The 19834-nt window shown below is 37.1% G+C and overlaps 1 protein-coding gene across 2 annotated transcripts; it reads left to right on the top strand.

Moving 5' to 3' along the window:
- The first annotated feature begins 5075 nt into the window (after positions 1-5075).
- Positions 5076-19637, top strand: LOC109040517 (uncharacterized). 2 transcript variants are annotated; one of them, XM_072305842.1, is made up of 8 exons: positions 5076-5288; positions 7184-7305; positions 8255-8416; positions 10070-10243; positions 10753-10830; positions 12012-12173; positions 12757-12966; positions 15353-19637. In XM_072305842.1, the coding sequence occupies exons 1-8, from the start codon at positions 5243-5245 to the stop codon at positions 17660-17662; spliced, it is 3264 nt and encodes a 1087-aa protein (XP_072161943.1). In that variant the 5' UTR covers positions 5076-5242; the 3' UTR covers positions 17663-19637. The 2 variants fall into 2 exon arrangements, with proteins under 2 accessions (XP_072161943.1, XP_072161942.1); XM_072305841.1 differs by lacking the exon at positions 5076-5288 and adding an exon at positions 5295-6370.
- The last annotated feature ends 197 nt before the right edge of the window (positions 19638-19834 follow it).

The raw sequence follows: 19834 nt of genomic DNA, 5'->3' as shown, positions 1-19834 counted from the left end.
GCTCAGTGTATCTAAATGTACCGACACCCCTCGGTTTTTCGATTAGCGAAACCGACGTTGCAAAATTTACCTCGAATTAGTAACAAAATACTTTCGTCTATGCAGCCAGACCGTTTATGCTCCTTCAATCTCGGCAATTTTTGGACTAATTTACCTCGATTTTTGCAAATGAAAGCTCTAGGTCTCTAAATGTACCAACAACCCTAGGTTTTTCGATTTGCGAAACCGACGTTGCAAAATTTACCTGGAATTGGGAACAAAATACTTTTGTCTTTGCCCTCAGACCGTTTAACCTCCTTCAATCTCGGAACTGTTGGACCGATTTACCTCGGATTTTCGCAAATGAAAACTCTAGGCCTCTAAAGGTACCTACACCCCTCGGTTTCTCGATTTGTGAAATCGACGTTGCAAAATATACCTCGAATTGGTAACAAAATACTTTCGTCTTTGCCGCCAGACTTTTTCCTCCTTTAATCTTGGCAATTTTTGGACTACAATTTACCTCGGATTTTTACAAATGAAAGCTCTAGGTCTTTAAATGTACCAACAACCCTCGGTTTTTCCATTTGCGAAACCGATGTTGCAAAATTTACCTCGAATTGATAACCATAAATTTTTTATTTTGCCACTTTGCAATTCGTCCTCCTTTGATATCAACAACTATTAGACCTATTTACCTCGGATTTCCTTTTGACGAAACCTATAGCTGAAATTTCGCGATTTTCGCGGTTCTACCTCAGATTTCAACCTGGGCCCAAAGGAGACGAATGATGAGCTTCGAAAATGGTGTCAAGGACACCTAGACACGTAACATACTTGATCAACCGTACTTGATGATCAACCGTCGCTTCTGGGCCCAACTTTAAAATCGAACTTTTCCAACTTTTTAGTTTCCAACTTTTTCACCGTTTCTGCCAGGCGTATTTCGCGGATAGCGCCAAACAGCGGACTCCCGGAGCTTTTCTGACCAGTAAATCGCACTCAGCGGGTCATTTGCAAGCGAACATGCTTGTTTTCAGCTTGGCGAACATTCGATTTTGACCCTTAAAATTTCGTCCATATAACCCCTGTCAATTTTTCTTGATTCTCGTCTAGAGAAAAAATTCCGAGATTACAGTCGGAACCTATGTAGATGAAAGTGCCGGATCGGTTGCGCACAATCCTGCGGCTCTGCGGGGCTTCCTGAGCCGAGAAACAGCGAAAAACTGGTCTGAAGCGAGTGTTTCTTGCACGTTTTTCACCGTTTTTGCCAAGCGTTTTTTGCGGATAGCGCCAAGCAGCGGACTCGAGGAGCTTTTCCGACCGGTAAATCGCACTCAGCGAGTCATTTGCAAGCGACCATGCTTGGTTTCAGCTTGGCGAACATTCGATTTTGACCCTTAAAATTTCGTCCATATAACCCCTGTCAATTTTTCTTGATTCTCGTCTAGAGAAAAAATTCCGAGATTTCAGTCGGAACCTATGTAGATGAAAGTGCCGGATCGGTTGCGCACAATCCTGCGGCTCTGCGGGGCTTCCTGAGCCGAGAAACAGCGAAAAACTGGTCTGAAGCGAGTGTTTCTTGCACGTTTTTTCACCGTTTTTGCCAAGCGTTTTTCGCGGATAGCGCCAAGCAGCGGACTCGAGGAGCTTTTCCGACCGGTAAATCGCACTCAGCGGGTCATTTGCAAGCGAACATGCTTGTTTTCAGCTTGGCGAACATTCGATTTTGACCCTTAAAATTTAGTCCATGTAACCCCTGTCAATTTTTCTTGATTCTCGTCCAGAGAAAAAATTCCGAGATTTCAGTCGGATCCTAAGTAGATGAAAGTGCTGGATCGGTTGCGCACAATCCCGCGGCTCTGCGGGGCTTCCTGAGCCGAGAAACAGCGAAAAACTGGTCTGAAACGAGTGTTTCTTGCACGTTTTTCACCGTTTTTGCCAGGCGTTTTTCGCGGAATAGCGCCAAGCAGCGGACTCGAGGAGCTTTTCCGACCGGTAAATCGCACTCAGCGGGTCATTTGCAAGCGAACATGCTTGTTTTCAGCTTGGCGAACATTCGATTTTGACCCTTAAAATTTAGTCCATGTAACCCCTGTCAATTTTTCTTGATTCTCGTCCAGAGAAAAAATTCCGAGATTTCAGTCGGATCCTAAGTAGATGAAAGTGCTGGATCGGTTGCGCACAATCCCGCGGCTCTGCGGGGCTTCCTGAGCCGAGAAACAGCGAAAAACTGGTCTGAAACGAGTGTTTCTTGCACGTTTTTCACCGTTTTTGCCAGGCGTTTTTCGCGGATAGCGCCAAGCAGCGGACTCGAGGAGCTTTTCCGACCGGTAAATCGCACTCAGCGGGTCATTTTCAAGCGAACATGCTTGGTTTCAGCTCGTTTGGCGAACTTTCGATTTTGACCCTTAAAAGCTATCGATTTTTAGGGAAAAATTATAAAAAAAATTTGTGGTGTGAAGAAAACTGCGGAAAAAATTTCTACGATGAGCGCCTTGCTTATCCTTTTTCTTCTAAACCATTGATTAAAGAGGAAAATGTCTGTAAATCTCCTTAAAGAGCGGAAAATTTGGTAGTGACCACTTACGGAAAAATCTAATTAAAAATATTCTTGTAACCAAAATTTCAGGACTTAAAAAGAGCGGCGACAAAATTGTTATCATCAACGAACTTTCTGATCATTCTTCTTTGAAACCGTTAATTTTAGGGGAGAATGTCAAGTGATTTTTTTATTGATCTGGAAATTTTGTTGTAGTTACTTACAAAAAAAAAGGAAGTATGTAAGGTTGTCTATAAAAAAGCGGGCCCGACGCAAAATCAAAGGCCGTGGCGCGGCAGCGTTAGATATTGCATGGATATTTGGACATGCAGAGATATTTTCGGATATTTTCATACCCACATCGAAGGATAGAGCTCCATGAAAAACTTTAAAGATCTCACAAAGAAGAAAGACCCTACCTCGTGGACCGGGATCCGCCGATCAGAATCGAATCGCTTCCGACCGCAGCGCTCTTTGGACCCTTAGTAAAGGTCAAATTAATTGAAGGAGGACAATCTCTTAGCGATCGGAGAGACGAACATATTTCGTTAACAATTCGAGGTAAATTTTGCAACGTCGCTTCGCAAATCGAAAAACCGAGGGGTGTTGGTACATTTAGAGACCTAGAGCTTTCATTTGCAAAAATCCGAGGTAAATCGGTCCAATAGTTGCCGAGATTGAAGCAGGATAAACGGTCTGGCGGCAAAGACGAAAGTATTTTGTTACTAATTCGAGGTAAATTTTGCAACGTCGGTTTCGCAAATCAAAAAACCGAGGGGTGTTGGTGCATTTAGAGACCTACAGCTTTCATTTGCGAGAATCCGAGGTAAATCGGTCCAATAGTTGCCGAGATTGAAGGAGGATAAACGGTCTGGCGGCAAAGACGAAAGTATTTTGTTACCAATTCGAGGTAAATTTTGCAACGTCGGTTGCGCAAATTGAAAAAACCGAGGGGTGTTGCTACATTTAGAGACTAAGAGCTTAATGTTAAAAAGCCTACGCTAAAACTGTGCACTCGGAGTCTTCCGACGCGCCTCATTTACATGTTTGTGAGTTTTTCGATTTTCAAAAATGTTAAGCTCTTAGGCCCCCCCCCCCCTCCAATTAGGCATACTGGAGTTCAAACTTTTCAGTAACCATTTTAGCCACGTTAAAGCCGTTGTTTGGCTGAATTTTTTGACATGTCACACTTATGTAGTAGGGTTAGCTGTGATTTCTCAAAATTTTGGGGCATCAAACCGCTCGGGGGCAGTCAATTTTGAAAATCATTTGTAACCATCTTACCTGTGCAACTACGTCCGGTACTTTGAGTCCTTGGACACGCCTCACTTACACGTTTTTGAATTTTTCGATTTTCAAAAATATTGAGCCCTTAGCCCGCCCCCCCTCCCATTAGGGACACTGGAGTTCAAAATTTTCAGTATGCACTTTGGCCACGTTAAAGCCGTCGTTGGGAGGAATTTTTAGACATGTCACACTTATATAGTAGGTTTAGCTATGCCTTTTCAAAATTTTTAGCTTTTAAGCCCCTTGGGGTTAATTAATTTCAAAAATTATGTGTAACCTCGTAAACCACTGGAAATCGCTCGGAACTATGAGTTTTGTTTACATACCTCACATTAGCACTTCATTGTATTTCCAATTTCCAAAATTTTTAGATCTTACGGACCCCCCCCCCCCCCCTCGGTTCACTTTGGGCCGATAAAGGGCCGATGTAAGCATTTGAAAGAACATGAGGGAATTGAATCACGTTACAAAAAATAAAAAAATAAATAAGTAAAAATAGATACATAAAAAAAATAAGTAAAAAAAATAAATAAGTAAAAAAAATAAATAAGTAAAAAAAATAAATAAGTAAAAAAAAAGATAAGTAAAAAAAATAAATAAGTAAAAAAAATAAATAAAATAGATAAATAAAAAAATAAATACCTACCTAAGTAAAAAAGAAAAAAATAAAAATAAATAAAAAATAAAATTGCCCACCACTAGAAAATATCGTACTTTAGTATGCAGGCAATTCTGGGACAACTCTGGAACACTTTAAAATTAATATAGAGGGCACTGCAGTACAATCGGCCCCTGGGTGCAAGTTCTCCTACTCTGGGAAGCTAAATGGTGCAACTATTCCCCCATGGTGCAACGACTCCGTCATGGTGCAACGACGCTTACTCCATATGCGCTCAAGTTGCAATAACTCTTACTTGAGGAAACTATATATATATATATATATATATATATATTATATATATATTATATATATATATATATATAGGTGCGGCTATCCCGTATAAGTTGATCCGGCGCCAATTTTTCACCAGGACAAGTTGATCCGATGGATCAACCTATTAAGTTGGTCCGGATCAACTTCCAAGCGTAAACTTACATACGGTGTATATCTTATACACTCGGATCCTAACAAGTTGATCCAATGATTTTCACATGCGTAAGTGGAACCGGTTGTATATATACCTCGCGATGCATGTAAGTTGATCCAGTCAAATTCAGGAAAACAAGTTGATCTTGTCATCGGATAGCTGTACAAGGCGAGCTGATCACGAAGTGAGTTCTGTTAGCACCAGGTCCGCACTCTGCGATGTGCTATCATCAACGTCAGTAAACAATCAAGATAACCTATAAGTTTTCGTGTCAACGGGGTTAGTTAACCGTGCATGAATTGTGATGTTGAGATTTTTAAAGTTTTAATTATTATTTTGGTGCAAAATGAATGTCTCGGAACGAGCACTGAAAATTATGCGGCTGGCAAATCGTAAGTACCTTCCTGATAGTATTTTATCTGTTCGGCGTGTTCAACTGCAATGCATCAATGGCCAGAATCATAGAGCAATGGAATGGCTTTAATCATGATTCATTACTGCTTTTTTAAATAGTCGCCGTTAAGTTCAATACATTTGTGCTTGACACCAACTTTTGAAATCTGTGAAGTTACCAAGACTTGAGTTCCGTCATTTGGATCTGTCAGCCTATAGGGAAGCTCCCTCCAACATTCGAGATATCTACAAAATGTAGCAGTCGATTGAGGACAGAGTTGCTAAGCGCGCTCTTCACAGTCGAGAGATCAGAGCCGCATGTTGACAAAGAATTCAGGGGGTTGTAACTTAACAAATGTCTCAACTGCTCACTTCACTTCATCATTTGAATCGAAATGAATCCCTTTACGCACCTATGTTATGTTTTCAATTCTGGAAATAGCCAGATGTAGTTTCCTGACTATAGAGGGGTCGCACGTTGTCTTGATGCAGGAAAGAATTAATCTATCTGACCTAATTCTCCTAATTCTTTCCTTTAATTTTTGAAGAGTTTCACAGTACGCAGGCAAATAGAGAATTTTGCCTTGCCACGTTGTGAAAATTTGGAGAGCACAACACTCGGGGCATTACTTTTTGAAGAACTCTTGTTCTTCAGCCCGTCCCATTAAGAACCTATCTTTTGTGATAAAGTTAGGCAAAATTAGTGTCAAGGAGGCTATGTCCATATGATTATGCTGTACTTTAAGGAGTTTGGCAAAGTAAGGTTGTGTATGGATCGAATTTGATAGTGGTTCGATGTATCGTTTGGTTCAAAACTATAGAACTTAACCTCAAACCATAAAGTTAGGATATTTGTCAGAAAGCTGAAGGTGAGAAATTTCGTAGCAATTTTACTACTATTGGCCAGTTAGTACTGATACGAATAAAAAATCTATCACAAAAAACCCGTTCCGCCAGATTACTCGATTGACTTTTGAGGCTATGTTTATGTTTTGAACTGATTGATATTGATGCAATCTCACCCGTTTGATGTATCAAATACGATCTGTTTTCTTGGTGAAATCTGACTTTCAGACTGCACGTAAGTACTTTTCATGAGTCAATCAATTTTACAAGTCTATTTGTTTGAACTGGAGTCTTGAAAGCAAGCCATTTCTCTGTGAATTCGTGACAATTGACGTTTTACCACTGAAGTAGTCTAAACATAGGTCTAGTTTGAAATTGTGTTCATCTGAGCGTGGGTGTACTGGGGATACCTTCAAGCAGAGTGGTTTTGGCGATCTGAGGCTCTTTAGCTGGAATGTTTTTTTCTCAAGAGCTAGGTTCATTGAACGTAGGGCCTGATCAGACAGGATCAGATCGTTTCCCTGCACGTCAGATTTGACCTGTATGTGATGACATCATTAGTCGCTTTGAACAGAACTGTCGGATAAGTAATATGTTTTATTAGAATTGCGCAAGCTTATCAGATGATTCAGTGAAGCTTTGTGTACATTGTGCACAGAGCAGTTGAAACATAGAGGACTACCATGCATAATACTGAAGTATTATTCATTGCAAACTTAGTAGCATCATTTTTTGTTCAGTACCGAGGTATTAATTTGATATTACTAATATTTTACCTCTTAAATATGTTAGCATTAGCATATGTTTAAATTCTTTATCTCTTTACGTTAAAGTGTTCAGAGACGTTAGCAGAAATGTCTATCGTTTTCACATTGTCTCCCTGCTTTCTTTCACGTAAATGTGTACTTTGTGGTGCTTACCTAGGTGTATTGAAGTTGCCATTTTAAGATTGATGTTGGTTTTTGATGAATGGAAGTAAGTCTGTGGAAGTTCATCTATAGTTGTTTATTAAGTGCGCTCTCAAGGATTAATTTCTATTTAATTCCAGCAAATGTTGAGGGAGGTAAATTCAGTCAAGCGGACATCATTTTGGAGTTCAAGGGTGAAAATGAAATAAATAAATCCAGAGTTGAATCAAGACGCAAAAAGGCAGTTCCAAATTTTGATGAGGTGAGATATTTATTTAGATCCTAACCATAATATAAACAGCTTGAGCAATGTAACTAATTTCATTTTCTATTTGAACAATTTGTTCTCTCATTATTATAAGCTCACTGTAAAGCAACTGAATCAGCCCAAAACAAAAATACAAAATAAAAGAACTTTAAATGGGGCTAAGATCGCAAAAAAAAAACCAAAAGACTGCGATGTTTCGCGCCTAAACACAACAGCATTAGTACGTAGAGAACGCCCTGCCAAATAGTGGATTGAGAGAATAAAGTAGAAATGAGGAGATGCGATCTGCCGGAGGAGCTCTGGCAGGATCGCTATCAATGGCGGTTGGGTGTCACAGAGCGCACAGAAGCGCTATAAGAGTGACTTGTTAGTAGCAGTATTATCAACTAGGAAAAAAAGAAAAGAATTAAACAGCAAGAAAAGAAAAGAAAAAGTACCGAGCGTCACCGCTGTCGTTGTGAAGGTAATTGTAATTTAGTTGTGAAACTTCCCCGTCTTGGTGTGTGTTTTTTTTGCGGTCTAAGTCCCATTTTGATTGTGTTTCATTTTGAATTAAAGCTTGTTGATGTGTTGCCTTCCTCAAGGACTAAAGATCTACTCGACACTGTTGCAAAGAGAAGAGATAATGGAAGATGTGTTGAAGAAAGAGTCAGCAACTAATGACAGATGAACTGCTTGAAGATAAAAGTTCGACCTCAACAATACAAAGAGAGAGTTGAGGTATCAATGAACAGCCAGAAAAAGTTTGAAAAAACATATTTAGAATCTGCTTTCAGCAACATTTTGAAAGTTTAAACTGAGAGAAATCAAGAATTAATACACAGATCACTTTGATGAAATCATGATTATTCATTGGAACGATAGGTAAATGCCGAACTAAGTTGAGATATTGGGTCAAACTTTAAAAAGATCATACTGACTAACTTTTTTTGTTTGTTTTTAGTATATGAAAGAGAATTATGAACCAATAATTTCCTGTGAAACCATGACATCCCTGACGACTCCCGGAAAAATTTTGCAGGATGTTAACGATTACAGCATATTTTCACAGAAAAACCATCAAGCTAACAAACTGTGCAATGTGCCTGTAGGTGAAAGTGATATGGTACGTACTTCTGTTAGACATGGTCTTATCACCTTTTATAGTGATTATAACTAACAAGGAGTGGTCACACCCTGCAGCCCAATTGTTGAAATTTTTTGTGTGTCGGGACAACATAGATGACACAGTTGAAAAGGTGGAGCATGATTGGTCGGCTATGTCTTAATGCTGCTTTATCGTGCCTTTGTCAGGTGGAATGGACGACATACTGTTGGAAACTTAAGAGGTGCCGTTAGCCTGTCGTGAGTTCAACCCGACATAGGCAGGACAAAGCAGCGATAAGACATAGCCGACCAATCACGCTCTGCCTTTTGACCTATGTCATCTATGTCATCGCGACAAACAAAAATTTCAACAATCAGACTGCTGCCCTCAGCCAATTTTGATTGTCAAATGCAACTTCAGTGTGCAACCGTTTTTGTAACTGAGCGTTAATTTCGGAGTTATGAATTTTTGAAAATTGAAAAAAAGGTTTTACCAAGAGCTCACACAGAATTAAGATTTCTTCTGCACAACCCCCAACAAGACAGCTACAGTGTAGGCACCAGACTCAGCTCCCATCTGAGAGGTCCTCCGTTCGAAGCTCACTCGTACTGTTAGTACAAGCAAGTAATGACAATGTTTTCTCTGTTGCTCAGATGACTAATTATATCTCATCATATTTTTTAGAAAGAAAAAAGAATCGTGAAGAAAGAACTTGAAATCAGATGATATTTATAATTATGAAGGTTGAGAAAGTGAAAAGTCACAAATCTGACTTGGTTCTAAAGTGAACAAAGAAAATTAAAAGAAAAAAGTAACAAAAATGCTTTTAGTCTACTGCCATCAACAATTTGACTCAGTCCTTCCTTATTTTTTATTTTACTTTTTTGCTGGGAAAACAAACTATTTTACTTATTCACCAGCTTTGAGATGAATACCAGATCAAATCAGGAAAAATCACTGAAAAGCACTCCAACTTTTCAGAGCAACGGGTGGACTTAAATGTAGCTTGATTGTTCTGTTCATATTTTTCTACTCCCCCAATTCAATTTTCAGTGTCATTTGAAAAGGACAGAAAATTATATTATTTCCAATGATTTCATTGATACTTTCTATTTCTATGTAAAACTCGAAAGAGGTAGGTAAAACTAATCATTCGATCAACCATTAAAAAGAAAGTAATTGTCTCTTGAAAAAATTTGGCATCTGAGAAGGAATGAACGGAGGCTTTATTACACAAGAAGCCAGCCCAGTGCTCATCTTATTAAACTTCCATTGAGCTTCAGCTTAGTGCGCATCCTTTACTTAACTCAAATTTCCAAAAATCCATAACTCTGAAACGAAGACACATTTACATAAATGGTTGCACAGTGAGCACTGTTATTTTTGACACCCTCTTCAACAATCCTGCCAAAGTTGATCAAAATCAACTGAGGGCAGGTTTTGATCTCCTTGTACATGATATAACTGCCAAAAACAACAAAAAGAATTCCAAAAACCGAGTTGTGTTCATCATTCTGATCGGATTCAATACATTTTGTGTCATCGCTAGTCTGTAAAACAATACTAATAGATTACGGCTTAATATTTTTCCCCCCAAACCTCTATTTTGAACTCCTGATCTTTAACTCCTTATGGTTTTACTGTGATCTAATTTAATAATTGAATTTGTAGGAGAGGATCCAAGGAAATGAAAAAAATCATTTATCTCCTTCAGAAGAGTCATCATTTTACAAAAACGTAGAGGTATTACTGGTTGAACCTCAAGGAACTCCAGAACAAAAATTGGCACAATGTTTGAAAGAGAGCAGTCTCAGAATTTCTCCCAATGTCAGCAACCCTGCACAGGTAATAAACTTACATTATTTCATCAAAGATTTAACTAATCACTGTTTTGTCAAATTTGATTGATATTTTGATGGTTGCAAGACAAAACTGTGCTGAAAGCATCCTGGGACTCTAATAAATTATGGCAGTTCGTAGTGGCCTTCTCCTCTTATTCTTACAATTGCTGGAGTTTTCTGTATAGAATTGCTCAGAAAAAAAAACTTCAGTTACGTAGACTGAACTTGGGTTATGTGTACTGAATTTCAGTTCATATGGAACACTAAAGTTTTTGACCCAGGAAACCAAAGTTTTCGGTCCCAGAAACCGAACTTCAATTAAGATGATCTACGTATTTGGTAAAGAATACCAGTTGCAGTATGACTAACAAAAACTATGGTCACCTAAACGGAAGTATGTTATAGTAAGTGTTTGGTTATTACCACCTAATTACAGAAAAAATTGCGTTTTATTATTAGCTGATGGCCTTTTAAAAATTACATTTTTGTCTATTTCATTTTCTAATGCCATAGATATTCCCGGAGAGAACTGAGAGAAGTGAAAAAAAATGCAAGAAGGTGCTACAAGTGAACACTTCAGAGAATGTCATGGTAAGATACGCCCATTATTTTTTTGTTTTTTTTTGTTGTTATTGGAAAACACTATTTCCATGTCTCAAAAGTGCATAGCCGGGGGACCTCTGAATTATTTTTAAACAGAACTGACTCTGTATCATGTGTATTTGGAATTTTAGCTATCATATACCTGAACAGAGAAGCTATCATTTTTCAACAAAAACAAGTCAGAGTGTATGTTTACAATAGGTTAGTTGTGTTAGTCATATGCCTAATTCATTGGTTGATTCTCAGGTAGAATTTTGCAAAATGTTCATAAAAAATGAATTATTTTGCATTCCTGATTGGCAAAGCACGGAAAACAATGGTGAACGCAATCTGTCGGAAGAAAGACAGCTTACGACTGCTGTCCCAGCATAGGGCCTGCTGCTTTTTCAGCTTCCACAACATGATGTTTTAGTCTTTACTTGCTTGGAGTATTCTACATCTACTGCTTAGTCCCCAGTAAACACTGCACAATAGGATACCTCATAGTAGAGCAATTCAGTGGGAAAGGCCCTACTTGGCAGAGAAACTTTAAATGCTTACATTTTTTTAATAGACAACATTGAAGTTTGAAAATAGTTTAATCAGTTTTCTTAAAGCTTTTTTTTCAAAGAATTCCTTTTATAATTGGACGGAATTAAACAGAAAGGAACCAAGCCACATCGGGATTGAACCGTGAAAAAGAGGTTTAACGTTTGGCTCCTGCATAAGACTCAATGTAAAAGATAAACTTCAAGTTCAGTTGCTGCAAAATTTGCTCCAACAAAAACTGTGAATTCTTGGCGATAGATAGCAGAGCAGTGGTTGAGTTCAAAACCACTCATAACTCATTTTTTTCCAAAATGTGGGTTGGTTCCTTTCTGCTTAACTCAGTCCAATTTATGTTAGGGCTTCACTATTCTTTGTACACATGGTAAGATATTTCAAGCCCACTTTTCCACTGGCTCACTCTCTGTGAATGAACCGTGCCAGTGAGTCATCACAATTTCTACTCTCTGTCATGTTGGTTCCAGGGATTTTGAACTGCGCGCCTCAAAATTTGTGCCACAAAGCCAAATGAACTTACATTTATAACCTTGCTCTTGCCTTATGATTAGGTACTAGAAACAATGTATTTCAAGTGAATGTTGGGAGAATTTTTTAACAGCCAAGGCTCTTTTCATATTTCACAGGGTGAACATGATGATTCTGTTTACATTTTTGATGAAAACTCTCATGAAATTCCATTTGATCCTGATTTCCGTGATATAAGTGAGTTGTTTACGGACCTCCAGGATGTTTTTGATCGTGTGGAAGAACCATTAACAAGACATTCATCAACAGATGATGAGCAGGTTGGTGTTAATATTTTAATTTATTCTTAACTTAGAGAGAGGGCAGTTTCAAAAGAATCTATCTGCGCTCAAACTGAAATATACACGTAAATTGAAGGGCTTGGAGAACAAAGCGCATAAGTACACTTTTTGCTAAGTTTTGCTGACAGAAATGAAGTTTAAACTCACTTTTGAATGCTTAAAAAATTGGAATTTAACAGTGAATTTTTCACAGAGTATATTTCAAGACATATTTTAATTCAAATCATGAGTAGCCCTTTTTTCAAAAACTGCACTCATGTGCCCTCTCCTCAAACCCCGGTGAGAAAAGTTTACTTATCCAAATACTCCAGGTCAAAATAATGTTTCTAAAATAAATAATATCTCAGGTCTGAAGGAGTCAAGAACAAAGCCCATATTTCCTCACAAATTAAAGCAATTATTCTCAGTAATAGGTAAACATGCTGTTGGCGTAAAATTTTCCTAACTGTGCCTGTGCTACTGATGGAACTTTTTTTGCTTTACTTAGACCTATTTCCTTTTCTTGAATAGACATGCTTCCAAAGAACAACTAATATTTCGTGATTTGTTTGCACGAAAATAGGTGCACGATTCCGATGATGTACAAAACCAGGCAACATCTGAAAACTTTTTGGTATTTGAGGCGGTCAATCAGGATGACTCCACCGCTGAGCTTATGGAAACAAGAGAATATTTACCCGAAACCATTAACTGTGAAGAAGTCCCACCTGAGGGTACTGCAGTTGATGGCGTAAGCGAGAAAAATCATGAACAACCACCACCACCACTACAGGTACAACTATATACCTCTGAATATCAGGGTAGTACTTAATTGTATACATTAGTGAATTTGACAAGTCTCCTTATTTGCTGTATTAGGTCATGTATGCACCCTAGTTTCTATTTCCGAAGTGTTGTAGGAATGCAAATGATTTAGTACAATTTTATACCAAGAAATAAAAAGTGAGGTGTAATATTTCTCAAGAAACCTTATTTGATCAAATACTGACACGATAAAAATACTGTACAAGGTCTATTCCATTAGAAACCGGATTTCAGTGATAACCAGCCTAATGTACGTCCGAATTAGGTTTTCTCGGATTTTCCTGAAAGCTGATAACATACTAAAGAACCCTACATTCACAGATTTGCAAAATTGAATCTAACTGTGTTGGTGCATGGTTCGGAATAAGGCAACCTCACCAGTGTTCTGGGATTTTTTAGGAATTTCTGCCAAAAAGGAATAAATTCCTCAGACATTGTTTTTGGCAACTAATTCAAACGAAATTCGTCATTTGTAAAAAATCACAGTACACTGATGAGGTTGCCTTATTCCGAACTGTGTACCGATGAAGCTTGTTTAAATTTTGAAAATCTGTGAATTTAGTGTTCTTCCGTATGTTATCAGTTTCCAGGAAAGTCAAAGATAACCTAATTCGGACGTAAGGTGGGCTAGTTATTACCAAAATCCTGTCTCTAATTGAACAGACCTCCTATTGTTGTTCCTTTCAACGAAGGAAAAAAAATTATAACATTGTTACCTTCCGGCCGAAGGATCAGAAGCTCGCGCCATGCTATGTTTAAAAATTTCCGCCGCCATTTCATTTATTTACAGAGAAGTTGTTTGTTGAATCTGTTAGAAAATTTCACTGCATTCTATCGGCAGCACAAAGAAAATTCAGTGGAATTTTCGGACAGTTTCGTTGAACAATTTCTCTGTAAAAAAATAAAATGGCGGCTGAAATTTTGAAACATCACATGGCGCTTGTGATACTTTAGCCAGAAGGTGACAACATCATCAATAAGTTTATGAGCATAAAAATGTGATAACAGGAGGAACATATGATTTATCACTCCAACAAGTTTTGAACCAAGACTGTAACAATATTTCAAGGGCCATTAGAAGCTGCTCACTGCTGAATGTGAGCCTGAATTATAACTTCTGTTTGTGCTAGCAATATTTGTTTTTAAATATCAAAAGAACTTATTACTGGAAAGCTGCTTTACAGATTGGATTCAAATTCTAAAGTATTCTTAAAAAGACCAACAGGGTGTCTGCAAGTCCGGATTTAGTACTGATTTTTCAAGGGCGGTCCGGAAGTACTGAAAAAGTGCAGACATTGCGCAAGAAGGTCCGGAATTTCACTCATTTTTGAAGCAATTTGAGCGAGAAATTCAAATTTTTGAAATTTTTCGAATTTCGTCAAATTGAAGTACTTATAAAGTACTGAATTTTTCTGTTGAGGAGGTACTAAATTTCTTGGGAATGTACTGGAAAAGTATTGTAAAAGTACTGATTTTTGGCCAGCCTGTTTCAGTAGACACCCTGACCAAAGAGCATCTGAAATTATTCTTTAGGAATTTTTTCAGTCATTTAAAGTCTTGAAATTTACAGCGGTTTGATGAATATAATTTGTTTAACAATGTTACCTTCTAAATACTATGACCAACTTTTAACAATAGGCGTATCAATAACATTTATTTTTTCAAAATTTGTACTCCATGTAAGCCACAGTTTAATTGATCAAAAATTAGTTTGAGGGTCGAAAAATTGCCTGATTTGGAAGAAGTTCTGTAAAAATTTTTACATCAACCAGAAAAGCACACCTACAAACACAATTGCAGAAGTCTGCTTACTTTTTCTCAGATTTTCAATCAATGTATATATTTTGTAATGTATTCTTTGACCCTCGAACCAGTTATTCAGTTATTGGTAAATCTTCTATGATATTTCTTGAGTGTAAATTGGAAAAAATATGGATAAAATACCGGGGCATCTACATTCAAAATTTTGTCGTTTTATTTGAAAAGTAACATATCTAATAAAATATTTTCATCAAAACTTTGCAAATTTCAAAGTTTAAAATAACTGAGCGAAAAAATGATACAAAATAGACGACTATTCATAATTTGCGCAGGTTTACAAAGATACCTAGTCTATACATTTAGGTCAATTTAAAAAATAACTCTAAGCCTGGTTGCGGAAATAATAATGTATTTTCAGGGCTAGTACCTACTTCTGCTTAATAGCAAATTGTTATTCTGACGAGGTCATTCACTTTACAGGATAATATCACTTGAAATATTTATGTGCTTTTCATCAGATGGTCAGGCAGTTTAATTTCTATGCAAAAACTCAATAACATCTTCTCTAATACCTCTACATTTTTCCCCTGTAGGTAACAGAGGTTACGAAGAAATCTCGAACTTGGAATCGGACTAATGCATGTCCATATTGCAGACCGTTCATTCTCATAACAAATTTCACCAGACACCTCAAAAGGAATCATGCCGGAGAAGATGAAGTACTTGACTTGGCTCGAATTGTCGCTGAATCTGATTCAAAAGAGGACTTGAAAATTAGAAAAAAAAGAAGAACGGAGCTCACTGAAAAGTTAAGACTGAAAGCCAACTATGCTTATAATGTAGCTGTAATGAATAAAGAAGTGGAAGGTTCACTCCTTCCAGTTCGACGATCGAATTGCACCGACTCTGTAATGAATGAAGAAAATCATGCAACATGTGCTTACTGCCAAGGTCTGTTTGCAAGAAACACTCTGTATCTTCATGTGCCAATTTGTAAAATGAATACCTCTAAAGATTTGAATACTTCAGGTACAAAAAGAAGAGTGCTAAGAACAAGTGCAATAATGTTATCGGCTGGGCCTAAGGAGGCTTCGAAGGAGCTGAAAGAATTGGTTTTCCCTCGCTTACAACACGGAGAAGTATCTCTCATTGCTAAGTCGGACCCTCTTATTGTTCAGTTTGCCTCCCGTATGATCAAAAAACATTTTGAAAAAGGCAAGATAAATTACATTAAAAATTGTATGCGAGATCTGGCTAGATTTTTCATTGAGATGAAAAAAATTGATTCCAATTTAAAAAATTTAGAAGCGTGCTTTCAAGTCAAGCAATACAACAATGTCATACTTACTATTCAGTGCATGTGTGGAATCGATTACGACACAAATAAAGTGTCCTCTCCGAGTGTTGCTGCTCGATTGAAAGGTGCTATTGCAAAGTGTATTGATATAATCTATTGTAATGCACTAATGGATCAAACTGATCACGTGGCCATTAAATCTGAGCTAGATCAATTTATGCATTTACTAACTACAAATTGGCAGTATGAGATTTCAGGTCGGACAAACCGGGCGCAAAAGCAAAACAAAATGCATAAAGAAGAAGTCCTTCCTGATAGTCAAGATATTTTGGATGCATGCTTAAAGATTGAAAAACACGAAGTAGATTTGTCCCGAGAACTAATGCGAAATCCTTGTAACTTAGTTTACAAAAATCTAACCAAGCTTGTCATCGCCCACCTGATTATTCTCGGACGCAAGCGTCCTGGAGAAGTGTGCTGTGCTGAGGTAAAAGATTTTAATAATCGCAAGAGTGCTGACAAGGAGAGCAATGAGGAGTACATACAAGTGTTGTCTGAAGAAGAAAGAAAGAGCTATGACGCTCTCCTTTCTTTCCACATTATCGGGAAAGGCACTGAACCTGTTTGTGTGATATTAACCCGTAAAATGGATGACCTTATCAGATTACTAATTCGCTATCGAGAAAAAGTAAGCATCGACCCCGAAAATCCATTATTATTTCCACAGCCGGATTCAGAGTTACTGTACGATGGATCTAAATGCATAGACTACGTAAAGGATCTATGTAAACTTCGAAAACCAGTTCATTTCAATGCTATTGGTCTAAGGCATCACATGGCAACCAAGGTGCAGTTAATGAATAAAGGAGAGCAGTTCACAGAACAAGTTGCCAGACAGTTGGGCCATAGCGTCAATGTGCACAAGAAAAACTATAGACTTCCTCTATCAGTTATTCAACGTGGCATTGTAGGGCATGAGATGCTGAAAATGACGGGAGGTACCTCTGTTGCCTCAGCTCCGGCTGGTGAGTCAAAAACCCAAGAATCTGATCGCATTAATCAGTGTGATATGAACAGCGCCAATCTGAATGAGAATGTAGAAACTTCTGAAACTGTCAATGTCAGTAATGTGTCTGCTTCAAAGTCAGATTCAGAGTCTAGCGAGAGTGATAATGATATTGTGAAAATTAAAGAAAAGTTTAGAACTCGTAAGGAAAAAACCAAAAAAGCCTCTCAGGAAAATCAAACTCTGAATCATTCTCTCCCAGCTGAAACATTTACACATTATTCCTCTGAGTCTGAACTTAGCAATTTTTCTGAAGAGCTTGACGTTCAATCAAAAATAAAGACACTGAAAAAAATGAGATCTGATACTAACTCTCTGAGCAAAGTTAAACGAACTCCTTGGACTCATGAAGAGAAAAAAGCTGTATTCCGCCACTTGTCACATTGCATAATTGCTGGTAGTGCAGTTCGACAGACTGACATTCTTAAAGCGCTAAAGGAAGAAGCACTGTGTAATCGTACTGTTGCACAAGTTAGGACTTACCTAAACAATATCAAAACACGCAAGGTTGCATTTCCAGCAGAATACTTAAACCTGTGAAAATCCTTTTGAAAAAGTCAATTTCTGAAGCAATCTTCTATTCTTTATAATCGAAATATTATTATGTGTGCTTTCTCTCAGTTCGGAGGTTACCTCTTTAAAGTGATTCATGGTGATCAAACCACGTGATTTATCAATGGTTATCTACCATATACGAATGGATTTTTTAATTTTTTTTTGGTGGATAAACTGGAATCATCAAAACCTGTAGCTGTATCTCAAGAAGATCTTTGCAGAATTGAGACGTTTAAATTTACATAATAAGAGTGTTATTACAGTAGAGAGCTCTCTTGCTGCTTGATCTATAATATCGCACTGTGATAGTGCTCTCTAGCAAAATGGATTGGAACATCCCAGCTTTCCAGATATCTTCTTCAGAACTGTTAACAGACCCCAACCATGCTCAGTTTTCAGAAAAAAAAAAAAAAGAAAAAAAAATCTGGTGAATTCCCACTAGTTGATCAACCTCTAAGATAATTAAAATTCCCTTCATAAGTCCCTTTATAAAATTCCACCTACATAAGTTGAATGATTAAAGCTTTTTCACAAAGCTCTTCCTTTCTTAGAGCTAAATATAATTATCTTTGATTTTTCACCTCTTCATTAATGTTTCATATTCTTTTACGTTCAAAGTAATTTTTCTCATATAATGTAGTTTACTTTTTTTTGTTCTGGGCTGGATACTTACTTAGAAGACTGAGAAAAAGTTTCCTTGTTTACCTATTTTTTATTTGTAGTCACTTACATATCCTGTTCATGTTTAATTTTTATCTATGTTAAAGGTTTCTTCTTGTGTTTATTTTTGAGTGTTATTAATAAACAGGGTGTTGGAAAAGTCCCCGCCTCCCCACCCCCCTCCAACTTTTTGAAAGATAAAAGAAAATTCTAGGAGAATGTTTCTATCTGAAAGGGAACCATCTTCTCGCGAGGGAGGCGGAGGGTCAAACTTTTGACCTTGCTCTTTAGGGGAGGGGCCCCAACCATTTTGTTTTGGTAATTTTTTCCATTTTATTTTTTTTTACTATAGTTGTAACTGGAGTTATGATATCTTATACTATATCTAACTTGGTCAAGAATCAAGTTACCAAGTTGCGGTTCGAGCCAAAATTCCTAGTTTCCAATACTACTTCGTAGTTATTGTTTAAAAAAGAAAAAAAAGGTTGGGGACTCTCCACCCAAGCAGGGCTGGGGCACTTGTTAAGATTTCATTTTCCTTAAGTTTTCTTTTTAAAATTAATGCTTAATGTTTTTTTTTTTTTTTTATATATATCAGGGTTAAATTATTTGGTCGTTGCTGCTATTTAACATTTAAATTCCTGAGTTTTTTTTGTCTCTGGTGCAAAGTTTTGTGATTTTCTTTTGTGTAATGACAAGCTGGGCTGTCTATGTTTGCAACTTATCTCATCTGTTACTCGCCTTTTCTCACAGAGTTCAGTCATTATTGTATGTTTAAGTTTATTTCACCTATAATAAGTTTTTTCCTGAACTTTATATTTTCCTACTAATGATATTAATATTTATTTCTTTCATTATTTTACTTTCCTTTTTATTCCTAACAAAATTCTACTCTGAAAAGTTACTCAAGAAATATGCAACCGTGCTAGATTGCAGGCCTTTAGTAAGGTTTCTTTTCCCTCAAGTTTTGTTATTAAAACTCATGCTTAAGTTCTTTTCTTTTTTTTGTAATTTTAATCAGGGTTAAATTATTCGGTTGTCTCTGCTATTTGACATTTAAACTCTTGAGCTTTTTCTATCTCTGGCACAAAGTTTTGTGCGTTTATTTTGTTTAATAACTTTGTGCTTTTATTTTGTTTAATAACAAGCTGTCTATGTTTGCAATTTATCTCATTTATGTTACTTACCTTTTCTCACTAAGTTAAGTTATTATTGTATGTTTAAGCTCGTTTTACCTTTAAAAAGTGTTTTCCTGAACTTCATACTTTCCTATTAATTATATTAATAATTATTTCTTTCATTATTTGATTTTTCTTTTTATTCCTAGCAAAATTCTACTCTGAAAAGTTTTCAGGATATATAGAACCGTGCAGGATTGCTGCCATTTTTGATAGGAGAATCTTAATTGACACCTTATTTGTGGCATTCGTCTCCTTTTTCAAAGAACTTTTGAATGAAATATGACTTGGTAATTTCGATTTAGAGGGGTAAGCTACA

This window comes from Bemisia tabaci, unplaced genomic scaffold, assembly GCF_918797505.1.
Source record: "Bemisia tabaci unplaced genomic scaffold, PGI_BMITA_v3".
In the NCBI taxonomy this organism is placed as follows: domain Eukaryota; kingdom Metazoa; phylum Arthropoda; class Insecta; order Hemiptera; family Aleyrodidae; genus Bemisia; species Bemisia tabaci.
Note: the sequence above shows the minus strand (reverse complement) of the source record. Positions and strands in the feature narration are given on the sequence as shown.